Here is a 22,395-nt window from a genome sequence, read left to right on the forward strand (position 1 = left end):
CATGTGAGAAACACCAGCGAACTTCCATGAAAGGGGGTGAACGTTCATGGCGCTTGACAATGGCAAGTCGGCAATTGATATTCTTGCCACAACCCTAGGGAACTTTCAACATCTTCGCCAGGAGAAGCCATGACCGGAAAGGTGGCATCGCAAGACACCCGTAGACCTTGCCTTGCGCGGTGTTGCAATACCGAGCCGGAATTGTTGAAAATGTAAAATGCGGTACAGCCAGCTTTGTTGCCAGAAGCTAGGGAAGAGGAAGCATTCAACCGAGATTGTAGTTGTCGATGCGGCTCGATGTTCCGAGCGGTGGTGTTGTCGAGATCCGAGCTAGGCGCCTCCCTAGCCAGGGATACAGTAACATCAACCCCCCAAAAGTGCAAACCCCCAAATTGCAATTACTACCCCAAAGTGCGCCCACTCTTCTGGTGCACTTGGGCGCTCTTTGGTGGCTAGAATGTGCTTTGTGGTCTGTGCACCAGATCCCCTAATTGCAAACACCCACAAAATGCAAACAAATGTAGTATCCATCGAAGAGGATGAAACATGTTTGGTAGCGTAGTATTTGGAACGCGGGTAAGCATTTGTGAAACGAAACCTCGGAACACTCGACTCCATCATGTCCATTTCGGGAATCGTTCGTCCCCCTGATCCCCTCCGTTGCCCTTGACTCTTGGCAGGAACAAACCTATCGTACGGGGATGCCGTTATGCGGATGGACGCGGGCGGTAAAAAGAAAAGAATGCAGAAGTCGACCACGTTGGAATCCATGTGCCGAACTAGGAAAGATGAAAATGTACCTTTGCGATTGACTGCATGAGGCTCCCTCAAGAGTTTGTCACGGGCCGAAGCGCCTACCTCTACTGGGGTTTCTCAGCAGCGCTTGTGTAAAAGTACCTACGTCGGTATCTACATTCTCGTCGGTAAACGGACTGATCTAGGTATGCCACTGCACTCTCTACCTGTCTCATTCACTATCCGTCTCCAAAACAGCAACACTCAGTTGTGGGAGAGTGAAAGAAAAGATCCCCCCCTCCTTCGCCTTCAACTTGGTCTTGGTCTCCTCCACCACGTTGTTATGCTTCCACGGATCGTTGTACTCGTACGGATTCGTCGGACCCGTCAGGACCGTCAGTGTAGCGGTCGCTGTTTTCTTGTGCGGCTGCTTTACTTTTTCACCAAGTCCCGCGAACTGGACAGAGACTGCAACTGGCTCGGTAGAGTTGTAGACAGCGGCCTTGAACACGCTGCTTCCCCTTTCTGTCTCTCCAGCGACGTAGTAGAGCGGTCCGATGCCACCGGTCGTGGCGGTGACGGGAAGCGTCTTGGTTATGGCAGTGGTGCCCAGCAGCTGATATGAAGATCATTGTCAGTCATGTATCTGTATGAAGGGAATGAATAAAAGGAGGATGGACATACCTTCCAGACATGGTAGCTGGTTGACAGCGTGGTCAAGGCTGGATCAGCAGCATGCTGAATCTGCGTCATGGCCCACTGCCAGCGGTTGAGGTTGCGAAGACCAGGAGCATAAGTGGCGCCGATGACTTTATCACCATTGCGCTCCAGTCCGAGCAAAAAGATGGCTTCGCCGACACTGCCTCCCCACCAAGGGAAAGGCATAAGGTTACCTTCCCAGCCGATACCGCCGTTGGGGTGTGTTGATGCTGCCTCGCCTGGTAAAAAAAGTCAATATCACGTCTAAGTCCTGGGGTTCCAGGATGTAGTGGGCATACCAATCAAGGTCAAGTTATCCCTCGTCAGACTATCAAACTTGTTGAAACTCAACACCATGTTATCTGGTGTCAAGTACGGGTGATAATCTCCACCAGCCGGCTTGGGAATAGTCATGCCATCGAAGACTGACGGCGAGGCGATGAGCTGGATCTCTGGGTACTTTTCCTGGAATGCCTTGAAAAAGGCGGGGAAACGATACTTCTTGTAATTCTCAAAGCCCGTAGAGCCGCCGCCCAGCCAATCCTCGTTACCAATCTCCACGTACCGGATCTTCCAGGGACGCGTGTGACCGAGAATGGAGGCGCGAATGCCACCCCAGTGTGTGGAAGCGTCGCCGGTGAGGAATTCGAGCTCATCGAGTGCGCTTTGGACGGCCTCGTCAATGCGAGATTCAGGGAGCTCGCCCCCGTCGAGAGCAAGGCCACTCCAAACGGCGAGAACTGAACTAGATTGTTAGGGGTTTGTAGGGCTTGAGAATGGAGGAGGGTAAAAACTGACTTGGCTCCAAGTTGAGGTCCTCGCACCATTGCATGTATTCAACCAAACCCAGTCCAGCACTCAGAGGATATCCCCAGACGCCGGCCCGGCCGGGACGGTTCTTGAGGTCCCCGATCGTTTCGTTCCACTTCCACCAAGTTGGGAGGGTGTTGCCCTCGAGCATGTTACCGCCAGGGAAGCGAAGGAATTTCTGTCTCCGATGTTAGATCATGTTCGAGGCAGAAGTGGGTATTGAACAACACCTTACCGGCTTGAGTGCGGCCAAAGCCTCCATGATATCGACCCTCAGCCCATTTGGCCTGTTATTGTATGTCGGCGGGAACAGACTGATAAGGTTAAAGTCTAGTGAACCACCACGAACGCCCTGTATTGTCTTTGTTAGCGTCTACTGGTCCCCTATATAACGATCATGATGTCGTGGTAGCTTACTGCAGCGTCAAAAGTAATTGCAAACGTGTTGTTGCTGTTTGGTGCCGCCTTCTCTGGAACCAAGTCGAAGTCATATTTTACCCAATCATTGCCAGCCTTCTTGACAGGTACCTTGGTGGTCCCAAACACTTCGCCAGTCAGAGCACTCTGGAGCGAAGCTGTGAAGGATTTTCCCTGGTAAGCGCCCTTGACGTAAAACGACCCAGTGTACTTTTGGACTCTGACATCCATTCCCCAGTACCCGGCATTGGCAAAGCCAACCGTCTTGTTCGAAGATGATGGAACCGCTACGTTCATGGAGTAAGGGAGAGCGGCAGAGAGCGGCTGAGAAAGCTTCTTCAGGCTGAGTTTGGCACCATTGACGGCCGACCAGCCGTCGAGAGTGACTGGGTAACGGGACTCGTCGCCGGACTGGAAAGCGCGGTTACGGATGAGCTCGGCGTAGATGCCGCCATCGCCGGAGTTATTGATGTCCTATAGTGTTTATGAGCGAGACTATCTTTACACCCGCTCAGTGTGAAGGCAAGGGAGGGTAAAAAGTACCTCGTGCATGAGTCCATACATAATCGGGGAGGAAACATTTCCGCCATCGGGCCGGACAATGAGATCAACGCGCTTGTCGGCAGAACATGGTTGTAGTGACGTGAATGTCAGAAGAACTGCCCACAGGCTGGGGTTTAGGTGAAAGTGTACCATGCTGACGATGCCTCGAGAAACACGACAGCTTCCGACAGCATTGATTCTTCATCGGGCCTCGTTCGTGATGTATATACTCGAAGACATTGGGTCAGAGCTGGTCTCATTCTTGAACTGCCGGTACCGAACGTCTGGGCATATCCATTCCTGATCATCCTATGGTCCAGACGATGGTCTTGGCCGCGTCCGTATTGCGGTGCTATGACGAACGCGCCGCAACAGTCACATGCACCAGTTGAACAGAACATGGCGACAAGATGCTCGATGATGATGTCGGAGATGGTCGCTTATGGCTCTCCCCCGCCCTTCCCCGGGTTCTTGGGCTCTCCAACTTCCTGTAACGTATAAGCGCGAGGAGACTATTCGTGGATAAAGGCCGGTTGTACGTAAAACTGATCACTACCTCGTCGATTTAAGGTTGCAATGGGCACGGTCCGCAGGTACCGCTACCGGATAATATACTTAGCCGAGAGCGACACGCGGTGATGGGTTGCGGTGTCAATATGCGCCCCAATGGGAGCTGTGGACGCTCAACTAACATCCTCGGAAACGATAAAGTTCTGTCATTCGCGGTCTTCAATAGGACAGACGAACGGATAAGGTTTTGGGCCGTGGCTGGATATGGAGTCGTCGTCAGAACGAACAGTCAACAGAGACAGATGGAATACGGGGATTCAGATAGGTATATCTGTTCACGCCTACCCGGTCTTTTCGACCACTTCTCATGCTGAAGAAATAGCCTGCTCTTTGCCAACAGCCATGCCCATCCATTTCCCGCGATCAAGGAAAGCCATCCAGATACTTTGACAACTAGTAAGCTTCCGATTCTCATCGCACTATGGAGTCCCTCAACGGCAACTTTGGATTGTAAAGAAAAGACTTCACAACACAAGGTGATGTAATAAAGTTACGCTTGCCATGTGCTTTTCACTGGCAGCACGTCCTGGATCAAGTGCCATCCCAGCAGCTTTGGCCGCTCACCGTCGGAATACTGAGTAGGGACAGGGGATATGTATCGAAGATGTACGTAGTTAGTAAGGCCGAGGTCAATGAAAAAAAGGCAGAAGCCAGCGCATTGAGAGGAAGAGCCCGATGGATGTCCACAAGGGCCCAGGAGGAGATGTAAATCATCAGATCTTAGGCGTAGGGCACCAATGTGAGGTGTGTCGAGAGAGATAAAGGTGCCTAGTGTACTCTAAGAGTTGCCGAACACCAACAAGCAGCAGGGGAGCTAAAAAGACAGTGTAATCAGCTCAAGTCCCTACCCGAAGCCCCGCATTCAAACAGTGGGCCTGAGTAGATCTGCAGATCTGACAGTCCGCTGCAGGTGGCGTCCCCGTCCATCCGTAGAGGTGCCTGTACTGACCTCTAAACTCCAGTGAACTTGGACTCGAAACTTTGACCTTCCCGTTCACTTCAAAATCGCAGCTGGACACTCTTCACGATCCGCGCCACCACACGCCGCTGCTGTCCGAGGGAAGGAAGAGAACATCTAGATGTGAATACTATCCGTTGGCTCCTAATACGACATTTGAACGAGTCCATCAACATGAGTTTGATCGCCAAAATCGTCACCATGATGTGGTTCAAGGTCGAGGTTTGTTTACCACCAGTCTTCATTCCATCGTCGGGGTACTGACACATCCTCCTTTTCACTGCTTTAGGACGCCCTCGTCGCTCGAATCCTTCAAATGCCCCAGTTCCACCATGGCGTCCGCAAAATCCACCGCACCGTCGAAGAGTTCCGTCACGGTCGTGATCCCAACGAACCACTGCGCGAAGGCGAGGCTACCGAGGATCCCAATCTACAGAAGCCACAAGTGCAGAGCTTCGTCAAATTCTTTGTCGAAGAAATGCGCAACCAGGCGCGGGGAACGCCAACCGACATCGATAACCAGCCTTTACCTCCCAAGAAGCGGCCGTGATCCTGTCTGTCGTACCAGACCCCTGCGAACCTGACGCCTCCCATTCATCCGGTCGGCACATACTATCATGATGTTTGAGATACTGATAGACCGAGAGAGAGTTGGGATCATGGTCGAAGATTCAGAAAGACGGACAAAACATACGCAACAGGCGAGAATGATGGACCTCGAAAGATCCACTTGGGCCCGATGCTACCTACATTATCCACGGCCGAATACACCTACGAAAGGCGGCTCCAACGCAACCGCATTATGCAAGCCGCGACGGAGAGGAGTGGTCTATGATATGCGCCCTTGGCATATTTGATTGAGATGGTGATGCAATCCATGGGACGCGAGTTGCGATGAAGCACACTGCTGCGGCACTAGTTTGGGTAATTTCGCCACATCGGACTATGGTTCATGAATACGATACACAAAACTGACAACATTATACACCCCATTTTTGTCCGGGTGTTGGAGCATTGGCGTGGTTTCACGGAGTTGCCTTGCGGTATGCCTGGTTAGGTTACAACACCGTCAGTTCGGTGGAAGACACAGCTGTCATGCCGTTGTCCAAAAATCTACAAGTCATCAAGATTAATGTCTCGGACTGTCGTCGTAGTTCTTCAGATGCGCACATTGGCCACTCGAAATAGAACCGCATGCTCAACGCCACGAGCTTTTCTCAACACGATTAGATTTCATGGTGCACCACTTAAACCAGGGAAAAGAGACGATCCATCGGCTTGACGATCTCTGAGCAACCGTCACCCTAATGGCATCAAGGGCCTGGTGTCAGAGCCGAGTTGTCACTTGGTTCGTTCTTTAGAATCCATGAGTTCATTGTCTTGTGACATTCTCATTGATATATATGAATCGGTTCAACACTTCACTCTCATGGAGCTAAACAGTTGCTCAGAAGTTTCAATGGTACCTGTTGCCAACAAGTTCAATGGAATTTAGGTAGGACCGTCGAGTTGTTGACTTCAAAGAAGACACAGACACACATTTGCCTTTGCTCGAGTGTATTAATCCAGCTTACACTCTACTCGTCATCCTCCCCTTTCGAGAGACCTTTCGACACTGAATGTCGCGCCAAAGAATAATGGAGAATCAGAATTTCTCAACAGGCAGGCTACGAAACACATAACGCTTCGCAGGCCCTAGACCGACATCGGATGAAAATACAAACGAGGCGACAAGCAGCACCTAATGGCGCGACCCTTCACTCTTTCCGATTGCAAAATCACGCTGGCCGGACAACGCGAATCTCGATTTTAAAAACAACATGAGTCCGTGGTTTTCCCCCACCAAGGTTCTCTTCTCCTACGACCACAACACTACCATACTCTCGGAGTATATCAAGTCAAAGCAAGGTGTCTCTGTCTCATTTCTCGTCATATCGTCAACCTACTAGACTAGTGTCTATAGGCCTACCCACATCAAGCATCAACTTCACCAGTTGAACTTGTCGCTTTTGACCTCAACGTCAACAGAGTAACTTCGCCTTTCAAGAGCACAAAAACACGTGCGAAGTGCAGTCATCACGAACCCCGCCCCCTTTCAGTTCTTGCGCTCCTTGATCGCGCTGTGCTACGACGGCTCACGTCGCGACATCAGCTTTTGCTTCCATCTACACAGAACAGACCAAGGTTCTGCTTCCCTTTTCTTCTGGAGCACATAGCCTTGCCTTCCATCTGATTAGCGATGGGGTTCAGCAAGCGAACGGATTCCTACAGACCGAGGGAACGCCAGAACAGCAGCAGTCGTGACTCGTCTCGCCCTGCAGGTGGTGGATCTCGATCCAGAAATCGACGCAGATCTAACTCTCAGCAAGCATCCCCTCCAAGAGGCCCTGCAGCGAGTCGCCCATGGAATCACAGTGGACGAAACTTCTCTGCTCCTGATTGGGGTTACCACCGAAATGATGCGTCTCGTTATGGAGATCAACGTGGTAAAGAAGCATCTTCCAAAGCATTAGGAGAAATCACCAATCGGTCTCCCCTTCCAAGCCCCAGGGCCAGGCCTGGTCGGAGTAGGTCGCCCGATGATGATGATGACGATGAAGATTCACTTTTCGTAAGCGATGGTCCAGGTCCTGAGTTTTTCGAGGACTACGCTGAGCCCGAGCCCGAGCCTCTTCCTCGCCCACGGCCGACAATGCGACAAATGGAAAATCAGGATGGACAGTCAGAGTTTCCGGACGCTTTTCACAGGCGTCCAAACCCAATCTCAGCCTCACGTATAGCTTCTGGCATGTATTTCCAAGCTAGAGGAAAGCCAATTTTACCGCCCTTGACGGCCAAACCCAATTCTTCCCAGACCGGGGAAAACGTCCTCAAGCCTCGATACATATCGACCACCAACATTCCAATTGAGACACCAACCACCCAACTAAAGGCTGCTTCAAAGAAGCCCGTTAACGCCCTGTCGAAGCCGAGCGCTTCATCTAAACCGATTTCCCCGAAGACTGCTGCTTCATTGACGTCTGGCACTGGCATGCCTCTCAAGCCCCCTGTTCCCCTCAATGCAGACAATGACTCTAGCAGTTCCGCCCCTCAAGTCCCCAGTACCTTGGCCGTTGAAAAGGAGCCAAGTCTTTTTTCTCCATTTTCCTTCCCGAGCAAAAGGAAAACCTCAGGAGGCGACAAATCCGTATATCAGGAGCCACAGCAGAGCGTTCATCGCCCTACTCTACCCTCGACATTTGATTCACTGCTTTCCAACAAATCCAGGCCCGAGAACAAACGTGACCCCAAGTCCGACCCAGCATCAACTCGCTCTATCCAGAAACGCAAAGTAGGCGACCTGTTTTCCGCCGCCGATCTCAAGATCATCTGGAAGCAGTGCTTCGAGCAGCGTCAACCCCCCGACCAATCTCGCCTCGGTCACTTCGCACTTCCTATTCCCTCAGACTCACTTCATCTCGTTTCTCCCGCGCAGCTGGAGCGAGCCAAGCGATACTTCGTTCCTGACATTGTCCGATTTGAGGTGACGCCGCTGCAGCTCGGAAAGAAGAACTCACGATCAACTCAAGTCACTTCGAGACTGCCTCACTTAGATCCTACTCAAATCGTGGGCCACGAGACTAGTACTCCCGCCTATCACAAGCTGCAGCTTCGACCTTCCACATCCCAAACGGACGGTCTCGCCTGGCCTGTCTTAAGAGCCATGCAAGTCGGCTGGGAGTTGACCGCACGATGGTACAAGGAAGTCATTGTCGACGGGGGATGGGTCAGTCTGGGTCGTCTTGACCGCGAGGACACCGTCATGTCGGATGCCATGGACATCGATGGCGAGAACGAGAATGACAAGGTCATCACCTCTCGGAACAGCAAAAACCCCATCGGTACAGGGCTCGGTGACTTTGTCGCTAATGAGCTGAAGAAGAATGTGGTGAAGACCAAGCACAGCCGCGACGAACCTGAGGGTTCTTTGAATGTCGATCGCGAGATTGGACGCTGGCTTGATCACGTTTGGGGGGAGCAGGATTAAGCACTGACAAAGAACAACATATGTCTATCTGAGGCCTTGTCGCGGCTCTCATTGCGGTCATTGCTGCGAGGTGCAGTTCTTCCACATATCACCGGCCCAGTGAGTGGGTGCATACTAAATGCAACATCGATGGTACTGCGCTTCCAAGCAATACCACTTACAACTTCCGGGTAAATATCTGTTGCTTTCTGTTGCTCTCAGCAGCTTCCGTTTGTTTAGTTTTACGAAGTGGTCAGTCAGTATCACTCCCATCCGAACCAGGTTCCGGACAAGGTTCCGGACAAGGTTTGCATTGTTGTTGGTTTCAGGTTCACTTTGCTACCTCTATTATACGGAGCAAGTGACCGACTATGTTGGAGATACCCCGTGTACAAAACAAGAGCAAACAGGTCGAGCGCTCGTTTCTTACAGACAAGGTTTCAGAGGGCAGGGTTTTCTTTAGTACCCTCCCTTTAGAATCTGTAGCTTTAAGAGCCTCATTTAGTGATGAAATTCCTCTCTTTTACATGAGGTTGCCTGGTGACGTTCTCGAGTTGGGAATGGACCGCCTGATGTCTGTCTCGTTTCCCTGTTATCATCCTATCAGGAATTTGCCGCCAACAACCCCAACCTCTACGGGTGTATTTTATCTGGGAGAAGAGATCTACCGATAGATTGGGCCTTGTCGTCCACTTCATTCCCAAATTATCCAGGCCACACATTTGGTCCCACAACGGCACATACATTTGTTCCCCGGATTTGGCCTGTCCGCCCAATGCTACTCAAGGTATTTCATAGGCTACACAAGCCGACCAAACGTCACAGGGTGACATATTAATATCGAACAATATATCAAATAGAGCCTTGATGACCATCGGCATTTCTACATTGTGGAATATAAACGGCAGTTGTGCAAGCTACGGCAGGGTAAATCATGAGCGGGCCATGTGGTTTCTGGATCTAGATGCCGTGCAACATCCAAGACTTATAAACCCAACCCCATGATTCTAGGTGACGATGAATCCGTCTTCCCAACCGTTGAACCTATTTTGTTGAACTCAAACGGACATCCGAGTTTCTCATCGTCCTTGGCTTTAATGCTTCCGTCGAACAGCCACTCCACCAAGAAGCAACCCCCGTAGCTCTTCACAGATCATCGACCTTTTCTCCACAATGTTCTGGTCCACCCTCCTCGCTCTCTTCGCGGGCGCCAAAGCTTTGCCCCAATTCGGCGGCGGCGGCGGTAACCGCGTCACCATGTTACGATTCGGCTGTGCCCAAGTAGTCATTGACCGGGTCGATCCGCTCGTCAACCCGGGCCAGATCCCCTCTCCCCATGTGCACCAGATCGTGGGCGGGAACGGCTTCAACGTGTCGATGCCTCACACGGACATTTCCGAGCTTGCCAGCTGCACCACGTGCCAGTTCTCCGAGGACTTCTCCAACTACTGGACAGCAAACCTGTATTTCAAGGCTCGCAACGGGACTTACAAGCGGGTGCCGCAGGGCGGTGCGGCGTTGCAGTTCAACGACCAGTTTAGCACGCAGATCAATGGCGGGGTGTTGGTTTATTATGTGTCGGCTGATCCGGGAAAGATCACGGCGTTTAAGCCTGTGAGTGTGATGACCTCCCGTTTTTAGTCGTTGTATCCGGCAGTACCTAGGTAGGTAAATATGACTAATTCGGCCGGCCGGCTGCTGTTCACGGCAAAACAGGGATTCCGTATGCTCGTCGGCGACCCGAACATGCGGTCGAGACCCGACACCAAGTTGAAGAGACAAAACTGCTACCGTTGCTACACCGGCCCCAACTTTGGCGGCGACGTCGGCGCCCCGTGCCAGGATGACCGAGTGGACTCGGAGACTCTTCCCAGCAAGCCCTGCCCGGGCGGGATCCGATCCAACATCCACTTCCCAACGTGAGATTTTTATTTTATTTCTTTTTTTTTTTTTTTTTTTTTTTTTTTCGACATGAACTTCCCTTGCATTCATTAGATAGATACCTACCTACAAGATACTAACATACATGCCCCCTAAAAACAGCTGCTGGGACGGTAAAAACCTCGACTCCCCCAATCATCGAGACCACGTAGCTTACCCAACCTTCGGGCCCGCCACTTTTTTATCACTGGGCGGCTCCTGCCCGTCCACGCACCCAGTCCGGATTCCCCAGCTCATGTATGAGGTCGTCTGGGACACGACCAAGTTCAACAACAAGGCCGAGTGGCCGGCCGACGGGTCGCAGCCGTTTGTGCTCAGCACGGGCGACGCGACGGGGCTAGGCCAGCACGCCGATTACGTGTTTGGCTGGAAGGGCGATTCCCTGCAAAAGGCCATGGATACGTCCGGGTGCATGGGCGCTCGGTGTGCTTCCCTCAAGACGCAGAAGATTGAGGATGCGAGGAAGTGCGCGGTCAAGCAGTTGGCTAAGGAGGAATATGATGGCTGTGAGTACCTACTTTTCGCCGTGAACTTTGCGTGAACTTTGATGGGTTAGACTGTGGTTGCTAACGTTTCTTGCTTTCTGACTTAGGGCTTACCAAGCTTCCTGGTATGGATATGCCGATGTAAAGAGTGCATTGCTTGTACCGTGGTGTTGGTTAGACTTTGGATCTTTGAGTTGGATGCGCTTGTGGGAGAAACTATAACTTATGACTGGTTTTTTTTTCTTTTTTGTTTTTTCTTTTTTTTATTGCAGACAAATTCGCAGGTACACGTATGATGACATTGTAATCGGGCGTTGTTGGCCTCGGTGAGCTCCTTGTCAGCCCACAGGAGGCCACAATACTGCATCAATCCCCCCCTTTTTTTCCTTGCCCCTGTTCATAGGAACCATCAGGCAGTCCGTTCCACCCTTATGATCCATCTCGCAAGTCTCCTCGTCTGGTCAGGATGCTTCAGCAATAGCCTGTCTCGCCTCGCTCAGTCTCGGCAAGATGTGTTCCTCATTAGCCAAGTGGCAGACAAGGTCGAACATTTCACACCAGATGCCATCGTCTTCGGTCTTGAGTCGATGAAGGTCGTCCTTGTCAAACCGCCCAAAGACCTCCATGAAACAGTCTTCCAAGTCTTTCCACATTTCCCTTTTTGATTTGATTGCTTGTTTGTATGGATTTTCATGCGTGAGTAAGCAGTGCAGGATCTTGTACTGGACGTCCAGAACTAGGAACTTTTCGTCGTAGTGTGTGTGGGGTGGGCGTGATGGAACACACGCTATAAACGCGTCCAACAATCCAGCGGCCTCGTCCATGGCATCAAGTACACATTCCTGGACGTACTGGACACATTCATCAAAACTATGGCGTAGTCTCCATGCGGGATGGGGGCCGTAGTTCAGTACGACTCGCGACTCTCCCAACATACTGGGGTAGCCAGAGTTGGGGTCCTCGTTCAACCAGGTCTTGACGACGTCGTGAGAAACACAGCCTGTGACGACTCCAAGGCCAGCGTCGCCGTCAATCCGCACTCGAAACTTGCAAGTAGGGCCGCATTCGCCTTTGATATAGCAAAAGGTGAACGGAATGTTCTGATGCTTGCTCATGATTTTGCGCTGCTGGTCCGAAATGGTAGCGTTATACGCCCTCGCTATGAACATGTCGATGGACTGATGTTCGTCTGTTCCAAGTGTCGTCAAGAGCTGGCCGAGGTTGGCGTTGTTGTCTTTGAGAAACTGCCGCATCATGAGGACTTTGTGACCGGTGAAGCTTGGGTAGTGCTCTTCGTGGAGCTTTATCCGGGGAGGCATTCTGATGACTGGGGTTTCATCCATGCGTCCCATTCTCTGTGTGTATTCCAGTTCTGTCCACTCTTCGTTGTTGGTGGAAGCGGAGCTAGAGACCACTCGGACTTGGTCTCCCGAAGCGGATGCCATTATGCTGTGTTTGTTGCTTCTGGATGGAGTGCGAAGGGTGGTTGAGAAACTGGAGTAAGAGGATGTACGAAGATGAGGAACCAAATGGTGTACCGTGGGCTGAGATGATCCATTTATCCAAGGTAAGCACAGACCAAGTGTCCATGGATTTGGGACCATTCTTATCGTAAACGAAAGCCAATGGTAAATTAGGACCACAATGTTCATGGCCAATTAAGAGACTCATCATTATCTGATTCTGAGATTGATCTTACGTGAACACCAGCAACGGAAGCCCTGTAATAAAGTAGATGTACCTCATGTTGACGCAGTACGGGCCGCATACTGCAGAAGTGATGGTGCTGATACATATGGCCGGTGGTGGGGGAACAATGGATAAACCCCGAGGGGGATTGTGAAGGAAAAAAGTTGGAGAGTTTCAAAGATCTGGACAAATGCTGGATTCCAGAGAGGAAAAGAAACGGCCTCAAGCTAAAGGCAAGCAAAGGCCCAGATCATGAACATCTCTTTAGCTGCTCTTGCCTAACCAAGAAACCATATTTCGGCTGGCGGTGGACTCCTTCCTTCAGTCAAGGGGTCCTTCTTTGGCTGGTGGTGGCTTCTTTCCAATACCGAGGGCTCATTCCATGTAGATACTGATTCCTTCCTTCGTAACCGGACTTTGCTGTTTGCATGATGGGACATGCAAGGAAGGTGGGGGTGGCCGTAATGGAGCAATGAAAGAGAAGTTGATTAAGTAGATTTCCACTTGGCATCAATAATGAATACATGCTGATAGTTTACTGCCCTCCCACCAATGGCACCGGGTACCAAATTGTGTTTCTTCCTCCCACAATCACCTACTCTTTCCATCGTGGATCTCAAGATATCTAGCCCATTACCGCCTACCAGTACGCCAGCTCTCCATCAGCAGCGCCATTGCCATCAATGACAAACGCAACATCGTCCTCGGACTTCCCACAGAATTCATCCGCTGTATAAAGCACGACACCCGCATGAAGCAGCTTCGACAAGGGCTCCTGTTCCTGAATCAGATCCTTCAGTTCAAAGAACTTGTCGCGCCACACTCCGCCGTCTTCCGTAGCAAGCCGATAGAGATCGTCCCTGCTGCAGCTTCCAAACACCTGCAGGAAGCAGTTCTCCAGATCCCTCCACAGCTTCCTGTTTGTCTTTATGTACCGCTTAACGGGCGTTTCCGTCTCGGTAAGCAGGCAGTGGAAGATCTTGTACATGGTGTCCATGGCGAGAAACTTGGCTTCGTACGAGGGCAATCCGTTCTCGTTGTTGGAGGGGTCCACGGTTGAGGCGACCGATCGAAGAATGTCGTGTACCCTAACAGCGGCAACCTTGGGCACGCCAACCTCTGTCTGCCCTGGCAACCACGGTGTGTTGAGATCGCAACCCGCGTTCAAGTCCTGCCGGGCTTGGGCGAGCAAAGCGCGGTAACCGGCTTCGTCGGTGTCGGCGTTGCCCTCGGGAACGGTACATCCCAAAGCATGCGCGGGAACTGGGCCGACGAGGTCGCAGAACATGTCCGGGTCCCAGGTCTCGTCGAACTTGCGTGTACACCAGCACTCGGCGTCAGCAAAGGTGAAAGGCTTTTGTTGGTGACGGCGCAAGTTCATAATTTCGCGCTGCTGGTGCTCGATGGTGGCGTTATAGGCCTTGGCGACGAAGAGGTTCATGGATTCTTGCTCTCCGTTTGTCCCAAGTGTCTTCCAAAGCTCGGAGAGACTGGCGTGGTTGTCTTCGAGGAACCGGTACATCTTGAGGACTTGGTTGTCGGTGAACTTTTTGTTTTTCTCGAGGTTGAGGCGACGAGGAACTTTGATGATGGTGCATCCATCGACGCTTTCCAGCTCATGGGTATGAAACAGATCGGTTTCTTCAATACCCTTGTTGTTAGCAGCGAGCACATCCTGAGGTTTGTAGATTGAAGAGAATGACATGGTCTCGTAGACGGAAGAGAATTCCATGGTGAGTGATGTCTGCGATGCTCGTCGCTGAGTGCCTAGGTGGAAAGGTAATGAAAGAGAGTTTGAAGAACAAGTGCCTGCTGTTATGAATGATTGCTGTCCTGTCAAATCTTCTCGAAAGTGTTCAGAGTTGTCGCCTATTTGTATTCCGAATTCCTCCTACTGAGTTGAAGACAAATGGGCGGATGTCACTGCCCATCGTGGGATTAGAATAGTAGCCTCCCGTCACCATGGTTCGTTGTTCCAATACAGTTCCGCTCCTACAGCGGCTAGAGTAGCGGCGTCAGCACCATTAGTGATTCTGCAATAAATTTTTCTCCAAAGGGGCGCAGGACTGTTCCCACCTTGCAGTTAGGGTCGTCTTCCCGAAGACTCCTGGAGCCTCTGCGCAAGTTCAATTGCCCATGGTGACGTGTATGTGATGGGAAATGGCCGTAATTAAATGACCTTGGTAATCGTTCTTGGACTGTGAAAGGGGCGGCAGTGAAATGTGATGCCAAAATAGAAATAGCCAAAGGGCAGATCTCAGGAAAATGGGGTGTCGTATGCAGTAGTGCAAGCTGCTATAACCGTGACAGCTGAGATGTGCCTCCCAGTAGGAGTCTTTGCAGATGGAAAGAAATTCGTGAGTCGACTAATGTCGAGTTGACCCAAATTGGCTGTCTGGCATCTGCGTCTGCTGTCATTTGGAAGTGCATCAAGGACAGGATACCTACGCAGGTATCGTCAGCACGCATGATGCATCCTACCTTTACGAGGTTACGCCAACAGAAGTTAGATTGGTATCAGGCGAGCGCAAAAGACGAAAACTCGGTGACTCCTCAATGACTTGGACATTACGTATAGTGCAGTTTTCTTTATACTCACCAGATCACCCAAGCTTTGAATCCCTTTGCAACTCCTGGTTCCTCCATTACCCCTTGATATCCAACCTCACATTTGCTAATGCTTCTCCTCCCCCGTCCCTCTAATTCAGTCCCCAACCCATCAAGCTTATCTCCCACTCCCACTACCACTTCCACCACATACACTCCTCGGCAGCATGCCCAACGGGTTCTTAATTCAGAACCAGCTGTCCCCTCCCTTCCACCCACATATAAGCTACATACGAGCAATCCTGACACACCTCAACTCCTGCTGATTCCGTGTTTCTTCCATACATCAACCCGTTTGTCGCTATCCTTCTCTGCCCCTGCTTTACCCCTTCACGGCTATCCATGACTCGCACACGCAAACAAGCAGGATTCGTACACTGTTTCGGGTGCTGAGTCTCATTATTGTTTCCATGACAGACACAACACACCCAATCGAAGCTATTAGCGGGGAGACGGGAGGCCGTACCGGGTGATGGGCTGCGTACCCGGATGATACGATGGGGGGAGAACCCTTGGGGCCCTAAATCGCTGGCTGGGTTGCCTACTAGTCTTGCGGGTGCGGATGTGCTGCTTTTCTGGAAACATCTGGGTAATCAGCCGCGTTGGCCAAGCGTGCAAAGGAAAAGGATCGCTGTTCTTTCTTCACACGGGAAGTAATCCGCTCAGCTACCCCTGCACCAGCGCGTAGTCTTTTTGCGGTTGTAACTCAAAGAGTTGTAACGTCTTTGCACAGTTTGTCTCGTGGTATCCTGCCATATCAGCTCTTTTTGCATCTCGTTGCTGAGAAATGTAGCCCTAGTGTCCAGTTGCAGTCTCGCTTTTTCCATTATTAGCTGACATGTGTTATACAATTTCCTTACGACCTACCATGTGGGAAACTACCATCGCTCATACTTTGAACTTTCTGTCCGTCACCTGTTGTCAGGAGTAAGGGAACCTAAGGTATGAGATGGAAACAAGTAGCGGTTGTTCGTAAGGAGGATGTGGCGGGGGACACAAAACACAAAAGTACTATGTACAAGAATGTAGACTCAAAGACTGATTCCTTGTCAGGTGATACACGTTCTGGATCGACCAGAAGTATCCAATATTGACTTCCATCCAATACCATGATGACATGCCACGCAAAGGAAACCAAAACCATCATCCAATGATACACAATTCCCAGCCGACCCCCTAAGGGTACCCTGGCGACCCCAAGGCATCTACATATGCATCGAAAGTGATAGCAGCCGGCTTCGCACTCATGATATTCCCCGGAAACGCCGAGTCTTTGAGCGCAATATTCGCCTTCCCAAAATCGTGCGCATACAACAGGTCCCTAATCCCTGCCGGAAACCCATTATACGAAACCAATGGGCCCCTGAACCAGACGCCCTTAGCATTCTCAATGGCATCATCCGCCGCGTCCGCGAACCGGAAGCAGTGCGTGTTCGCCCCATCCTTGTGGTAGACTATTTTGGGATGCTCCCCATCCCACCTGACATCAGCGGCGGCCTTGATCTGGTAGCCGCCGTGCCGAGAGGCGGCAACGTACTGGGCTTTGTTGTTTGCGTCCACCCAGACGGCGATGTGCTCCCAGTCGTGGGTATGGCCCACATCCAGCAGGTAGGGGATGGCTACGTCCTTCTCGAAGTAGTAGTCATAGAGATAAATGCACCAGCCGTTGGCATTGCAGCGCTGTCGCGAGTAGACATTGTTGTTGTCCAGGTCGGACGGGTCGCGGCAGTCGGAGGAGGGAGAGACGAAGTTGTGAGGGAGGCCTTGGGCGATGGTGCCGTCGGCGCCAATGGCTGGGACGTTGTAGCAGCCGTCGGTGTCAAAGTCGAGAGAGGGCTGCCACCGGAGGTCGTTGGCGGTGGCGGCTTGGGGCAAGGCGGTGGGTGGGTTGACGGCTACTCCCCAGAGGTGAACATCATCCAGTGTGGAAGAGGAGGGGGAAGGGGGAGTAAAGGTGGTGTTCCTGGGCACGGTGAGTGCCGAAGCGCAGGCCGCAAAGAAGAGGGTACGGAATGCCATGTTGACGACTTGGTCTGGCGGCTTCTGAGGCGGTAAACGAGGGATGCCCGGCCGAATGCTCTTCACTTGAAGTCCGATCGAACGAGACACTCGATCCATCTTATATGGGCATCCATCGACGGCACTTGCGGTGCGATAACCGGACAGCTTTCAGATCAAGGGTTCGACAACCTTCCTATTCGGGATCAAGGATACCCATCCGACTGCAACCACAAGGATACGATGAAGCATCGGGCGTTGGCTTGCGCAGAGTATGTACCGCCGTTTCTCACTCGATATGGTCCTCATCAACTCACTAGCAGATTGGTCGAAGCCAGATATACCACCCGGCGCTATTCTTGGTTGAGTGAAACCATATCGAGTGAACATATGCGGTTTCATACTGGCATGGGAGCAGATCAGTCATGTTGTCATCGAGTCGTGAACATTGTCTCTGGAAAGGGGTGTTGCGAAAAGAGAAATTTCGTCTCAGGTTCTCGGCTGTTGTTCATGATGGTGTTGGCACGTTTTCCCCGATGTTGGATGAGGTGAATTTCCACATGTTGACTTGACGTTCGAATCACGGGCAGAATTGGCGAAAATACAGCAGATCAAGGGGGGTGTAGGGTGCATGAGCTGCAGACTCGAAAGGTCAAATGGGCGACCGAGAATGAAGCTGCAGGTGATGCTGGACCAGATTCAGGGGCAGGGTTCCCCGCCCAATGAGCGGCCGTGACGACGATGCCATGGCCTGGCCGCCGTCAGCCATTGGAGGACAAAACCACCATGTTCGTGCCGAGAAGGCCACTCGCCAGTACCGGATGCGACGTTTTGACGAACGTGGGAGGTAACCTTCCGGCCAGTCAGTCATGATCGGAAGTATATGATCGGGTTATGGCAGCTGGAGGGAATCAAGTGCGGATGACTTTTTTTTTCGAATCAGACAGATTATCAGGCGGCATCTGTCACGAAATGGATCGCTGAGGACGGTAGTGGAGGTGAGCCTAGGAGAGTGACATCCATATTGTATTAGAAAGTAAGAGAAAACTGTCATGGGCTTTCTTAGGCAAGGGCGGACAGAGAGAAGCAAGCAGCAGATCAAAGGAAAAAATCACGTCCGTTCTAGTGAAAGAGTGAGTGATGAAAGCAATGCTTGAAGTTGACATTCCCATCATGAGGTGTCGTTCACACGGACCCATAATCTGTCAGCTGTCAGTCAGGAACAGCGACTTTGCCAACTGCAATGCTTTGGGGAGCAACTGACTCTACCCAACCCCGCATATGTACCTAGGTACACTACTGTAAGTAGCAGTGTTGCCTGCCGCTGACTCTCGTCGGTAGAATGTTCAGACGGGACGAATGCCCAAGCTCCACCAAGCTGATGGATGCCAAGACGAGAGGCATCCGGATTCTGGAGTTTGGATTGATGAATGGGAATTCTGGAAATCACCATTCGATCCATCTTGTGTTGACCTGTGATGGTCATTTCACTTATCAACGGTACTAATTACCTTACTTCACGCAGTACAGTCAACCGTCTCAACGATGCGCCCGAACCATGACACCACGCAGCTCCCATGGCCTCGGTAACGACAGCAACTTGAACAACAACATTTACACCCGAGATGCCCTAGGCGGCATTGGGAATTACCCCGGCGGCATCAACACCGGCATCCTTCCCGTCATCCCATCCGATGGCCAGCTCCCGGACAAGGCCCCCTCCAGCAATGCCGCCACGGGCGCGTCCGCTGCCGGCGTGAGGGCCTTGGCTTCCCAGGTGTTGACCTTCTACTTCCGCGCACCCGCAAAGGCCTTCTTCCGAACCAGAGTCGACTACCTCGCCTATGCGCGCGCCCTACAGGAGCAGCAGGCTGTGCTTCTCAGTCAGCTTCATGTCCCCTCCCAGGTCCTCACCACGGCCGCGCGAGCTGGCGCCCCGACTGCTGTCAGCCAGATATGGGAATGGGTTAGGGTGCGCGCCAGGGCAACAACGCCAGGTGTGATTGCCTCCGCTGTGAAGCACTATGGCTGGCGCGTCGTCCCGGACCAGGTTCTCCCTCCCTTGATCGCCAACGTGACTGTTGGAGCTGTCCTGTATACCAGCTACCTCCACATTCTCGGCCATCTTCATCCGGAAAGCAGACTCGCCAGCAAACGTGTGTATCCGCCTCCCTCGCCTCTCGAGACTTTCACTGCTGGCTTCCTGGCCGGCACTTTGCAGAGTGTGATAGCTGCCCCTCTGGACGCCGTCCAGGCAAGATACGACATTGGCCAATACGCCGGCACATCGACCACGCCCGCGAGCGGCAATTCCAGCGCTATCCGACCAAAGAGCATGTGGGTCTTTAGCTTTGAAAAGATCAAGGAGATCGGTGTGCGCGGAATCTTTGCCGGCTGGACCCTCTCCTTCCTCAAAGACAGTCTAGGAAGCGCCATCTTCTTTAGCACCTTTGAGTATCTCAAAGCCCAGGGCTACTACAACTTTGTGTCCTGGTATTACGGCTCCCTGAACAAGGAATCCATCATTCTCCTCTCCGAGAAGCAACCATCCTCAGAGTCAGGCAGAGAAGACAGCGACGACCCCCGCATGCCTGCCATCATCCGCCCGCACTACGCCATCGAACCGGCCTTCCTCTTACTAGCAGGCATGGGCGCCTCAACCCTGCAGCAGTTTATACTGCACCCGCTCACCATCATCCAAGCCGAACACTGGGAAAGGCTGGAAAAGATTGATGCGCAAGCGCGCAAGCTGAAGGAGATAGACAGAGAGAGGCTACTGCCTCCCGCCGAGGAACGGGCGCGCTTCCGATGGCGCATGATGAAGACGTACTACAATGCCTACCAAGAGACGTGGGCGTCCTGTGCTGCCGACGCCAAAGGAGCCGGCATGAACATGCGAAACTGGTTGTACAGAGGTTTCTGGTGGAACACGATCCGCCAGGTGCCCAGCACGAGCGCGGGCCTGATTATCTTCGAGCTGGTCAGGAGAAAGTACGGGTTTGGAGGTGAGCAGGTCAGAATCAATCGGGATGGCTATGATATCCTCCTCAAATAGAGGTATGGCACGTGGGAATATAGACTTGGATCTTCAACAGATTTCCACATATAAGTGAGTACTGGTCTTATGTACACGGACTTTGGACTGGCATGGGTGGGCGTTATTTTGTGGGCTCGTTTCTGGTGTTTTGCTGTTGGCAGGCAGTGCATGGTTAGGTACGAAATGTCGTTGCTATTTAATGGTTGTGAGTTATTTTCTCTTCTATGATCCACGGATTGGCTCAGACATCATGTGGAGGTGGATTGGTGTAGTGCTGCTGGTGATGGAGGGAGGTTGTTTGAGACGGTGGGAGGCGATACCCTGGAAAGGAAGTTTGATGGGCGGTAGTCATTGTTAAGTGAAGGGGGCTGTAAGAGACCCGAGTGAGACGGTGATTAGAGCTCAACTTGAACAGCCCAGTCCAGAAAGTGACAATAATGATGAATGTCTAATAAAGCCCAGGAGTAGAACAAGGAAAATAGGATCTCAGCCCATGTTGTCAGTCATAACATTTTTGGAGCTAGTGGTTGGTCGAGATCAGTGCAGATTGGCTTGATGATTCAAGTCCAGAATGGTTGGAAAGGAATGAACTGGCTTAAAATTGCCATTAACAGTAAAACTAGGAACATAAGGAAAGTGGGAAAAGAGACCAAGAAAAGTTCCCGAGATGCCTTCTTGCAATCAATGAATTCAAAAGAGGCAGAGGTGAATTCAATTGCGAGGAAGCAAAAAAAGAGAAAAAGAAGGTCTCTCCCGCCGGGAATTGAACCCGGGTCTCGAGCGAATCGAACTGATGTTCAAGCTTGACAAGCTCACATACTGACCACTATACTACGGAAGACTCACAGATGTTGACATCTGTCGTAGCTGATTGACGAAAACGATGGTGCATTGGGCCTCCTATATATCGCACCATACTTCTAGTTCGCAGCGAGCTTTAACACTACAGTACCGGTCCCGGTACGTGTTTTGTCTCTATTCACAGAGCTGATTTGCTGCTGTATTAACTATGTACATTGATTGGGGTAAACAGGACACTACAATATTTAATGTAGAATTTCACCATGGCCGACAGACAGTAACCGAGTATGCAGCTTCCAAAAATGTCAACAACACATGGTACATGGCATAAGGTTCGAAACATGGGACAGGCTTGTAGACACCAAGAACCTCAAATCTGGAAATGTCGATAGTTTGGCTCGGCTAGTTCCAATAGTGCAAGCATGGCGGCTGACATTTGACATGCAATCGTGGCGAACAGCCGGTGTTTTTGTTTGTTTGTGGTGTCGCTGCCACGCTGGAGTTGTACGATGCACTGCACTGCAATGCCGATACCCTGCAGCGACCCGAGATAAACCTAGCAGCTGACAGACAGTAACTGTGCTTCCATACACTCATAAGCATCTCTGACTCGCGAATTCAGATATAGTCGACTCGCTCTCATGTGATGGGCGTCGAGTCCGAGGGAGATTGCAATTTGCCCCGTCATCGATCGTTGCCCGAATTGTCGGGTGAGGGGGTCCCGTCCCGTCTTCTGTTCAGTTCTTGGTGTGGCCGTGTTGCTGCGGCCGCTGTGGCCTTTTTCAGTTGTCCAGCCATTCGCGAATGCCCCTTGTGCTGGGAAGTACGCATCCAGGACGGCAGCTACGTGCGCACGGCTAGCACCGAGGCAGCTTCGGGTGCCACACTCTTGGCCAATGCTTCTCTCTGATTGGTTGGCCTAGTCGCCTCTAGTGTACATAAGGTAGCTAATCTTGACGAACTATCCACTCCACCACTGGGTGCCATTTCCCCTGACATATTCTGCAGCGCGAAGGCATGGTTGCCTGGACTGAGACAGACCACTCAGCTCTCCAGGGCCCCTTGCTACCTCAACGGCTACTTACCACGCGCAACTAAC

General features: G+C 51.7%; 8 protein-coding genes across 8 annotated transcripts; 4 read left to right on the top strand and 4 right to left on the bottom strand.

The window, feature by feature from the left end:
* Positions 1-819: 819 nt before the first annotated feature.
* NEUTE1DRAFT_86116 (uncharacterized protein) lies at positions 820-3,357 on the bottom strand (the record flags this gene model as incomplete). Its single annotated transcript, XM_009855127.1, has 7 exons — positions 820-1,351; positions 1,429-1,673; positions 1,734-2,174; positions 2,233-2,422; positions 2,480-2,596; positions 2,662-3,135; positions 3,205-3,357. The coding sequence occupies 7 exons, from the start codon at positions 3,355-3,357 to the stop codon at positions 968-970; spliced, it is 2,004 nt and encodes a 667-aa protein (XP_009853429.1).
* Positions 3,358-4,804: 1,447 nt separating this feature from the next.
* On the top strand, positions 4,805-5,282 carry NEUTE1DRAFT_86118 (uncharacterized protein; the record flags this gene model as incomplete). Its single annotated transcript, XM_009855128.1, has 2 exons — positions 4,805-4,954; positions 5,022-5,282. The coding sequence occupies 2 exons, from the start codon at positions 4,907-4,909 to the stop codon at positions 5,280-5,282; spliced, it is 309 nt and encodes a 102-aa protein (XP_009853430.1).
* Positions 5,283-6,552: 1,270 nt separating this feature from the next.
* Positions 6,553-8,759, top strand: NEUTE1DRAFT_46420 (uncharacterized protein; the record flags this gene model as incomplete). The annotated part of the gene is made up of 2 exons (XM_009854427.1): positions 6,553-6,640; positions 6,970-8,759. 2 exons carry the CDS (start codon positions 6,553-6,555, stop codon positions 8,757-8,759), a joined length of 1,878 nt encoding a protein of 625 aa, XP_009852729.1.
* Positions 8,760-9,911: 1,152 nt separating this feature from the next.
* Positions 9,912-11,309, top strand: NEUTE1DRAFT_46047 (uncharacterized protein; the record flags this gene model as incomplete). Its single annotated transcript, XM_009854412.1, has 5 exons — positions 9,912-10,352; positions 10,380-10,394; positions 10,455-10,657; positions 10,782-11,185; positions 11,272-11,309. 5 exons carry the CDS (start codon positions 9,912-9,914, stop codon positions 11,307-11,309), a joined length of 1,101 nt encoding a protein of 366 aa, XP_009852714.1.
* Positions 11,310-11,450: 141 nt separating this feature from the next.
* Positions 11,451-12,639, bottom strand: NEUTE1DRAFT_67439 (uncharacterized protein; the record flags this gene model as incomplete). The annotated part of the gene is made up of 2 exons (XM_009855129.1): positions 11,451-11,951; positions 12,102-12,639. The coding sequence occupies 2 exons, from the start codon at positions 12,607-12,609 to the stop codon at positions 11,626-11,628; spliced, it is 834 nt and encodes a 277-aa protein (XP_009853431.1).
* An 854-nt stretch (positions 12,640-13,493) lies between these two features.
* NEUTE1DRAFT_86125 (uncharacterized protein) lies at positions 13,494-14,585 on the bottom strand (the record flags this gene model as incomplete). Its single annotated transcript, XM_009855130.1, has 1 exon — positions 13,494-14,585. The coding sequence occupies one exon, from the start codon at positions 14,583-14,585 to the stop codon at positions 13,494-13,496; it is 1,092 nt and encodes a 363-aa protein (XP_009853432.1).
* Positions 14,586-16,636: 2,051 nt separating this feature from the next.
* Positions 16,637-18,321, bottom strand: NEUTE1DRAFT_48041 (uncharacterized protein; the record flags this gene model as incomplete). The annotated part of the gene is made up of 2 exons (XM_009854527.1): positions 16,637-17,358; positions 18,267-18,321. Coding segments are annotated over 2 exons (777 nt in total), but the record flags the coding sequence as incomplete, so codon positions are not given.
* A 695-nt stretch (positions 18,322-19,016) lies between these two features.
* Positions 19,017-20,902, top strand: NEUTE1DRAFT_86131 (uncharacterized protein; the record flags this gene model as incomplete). The annotated part of the gene is made up of 1 exon (XM_009855131.1): positions 19,017-20,902. One exon carries the CDS (start codon positions 19,017-19,019, stop codon positions 20,511-20,513), a length of 1,497 nt encoding a protein of 498 aa, XP_009853433.1.
* Positions 20,903-22,395: the final 1,493 nt, after the last annotated feature.

This window comes from Neurospora tetrasperma (genome assembly GCF_000213175.1).
Source record: "Neurospora tetrasperma FGSC 2508 unplaced genomic scaffold NEUTE1scaffold_5, whole genome shotgun sequence".
In the NCBI taxonomy this organism is placed as follows: domain Eukaryota; kingdom Fungi; phylum Ascomycota; class Sordariomycetes; order Sordariales; family Sordariaceae; genus Neurospora; species Neurospora tetrasperma.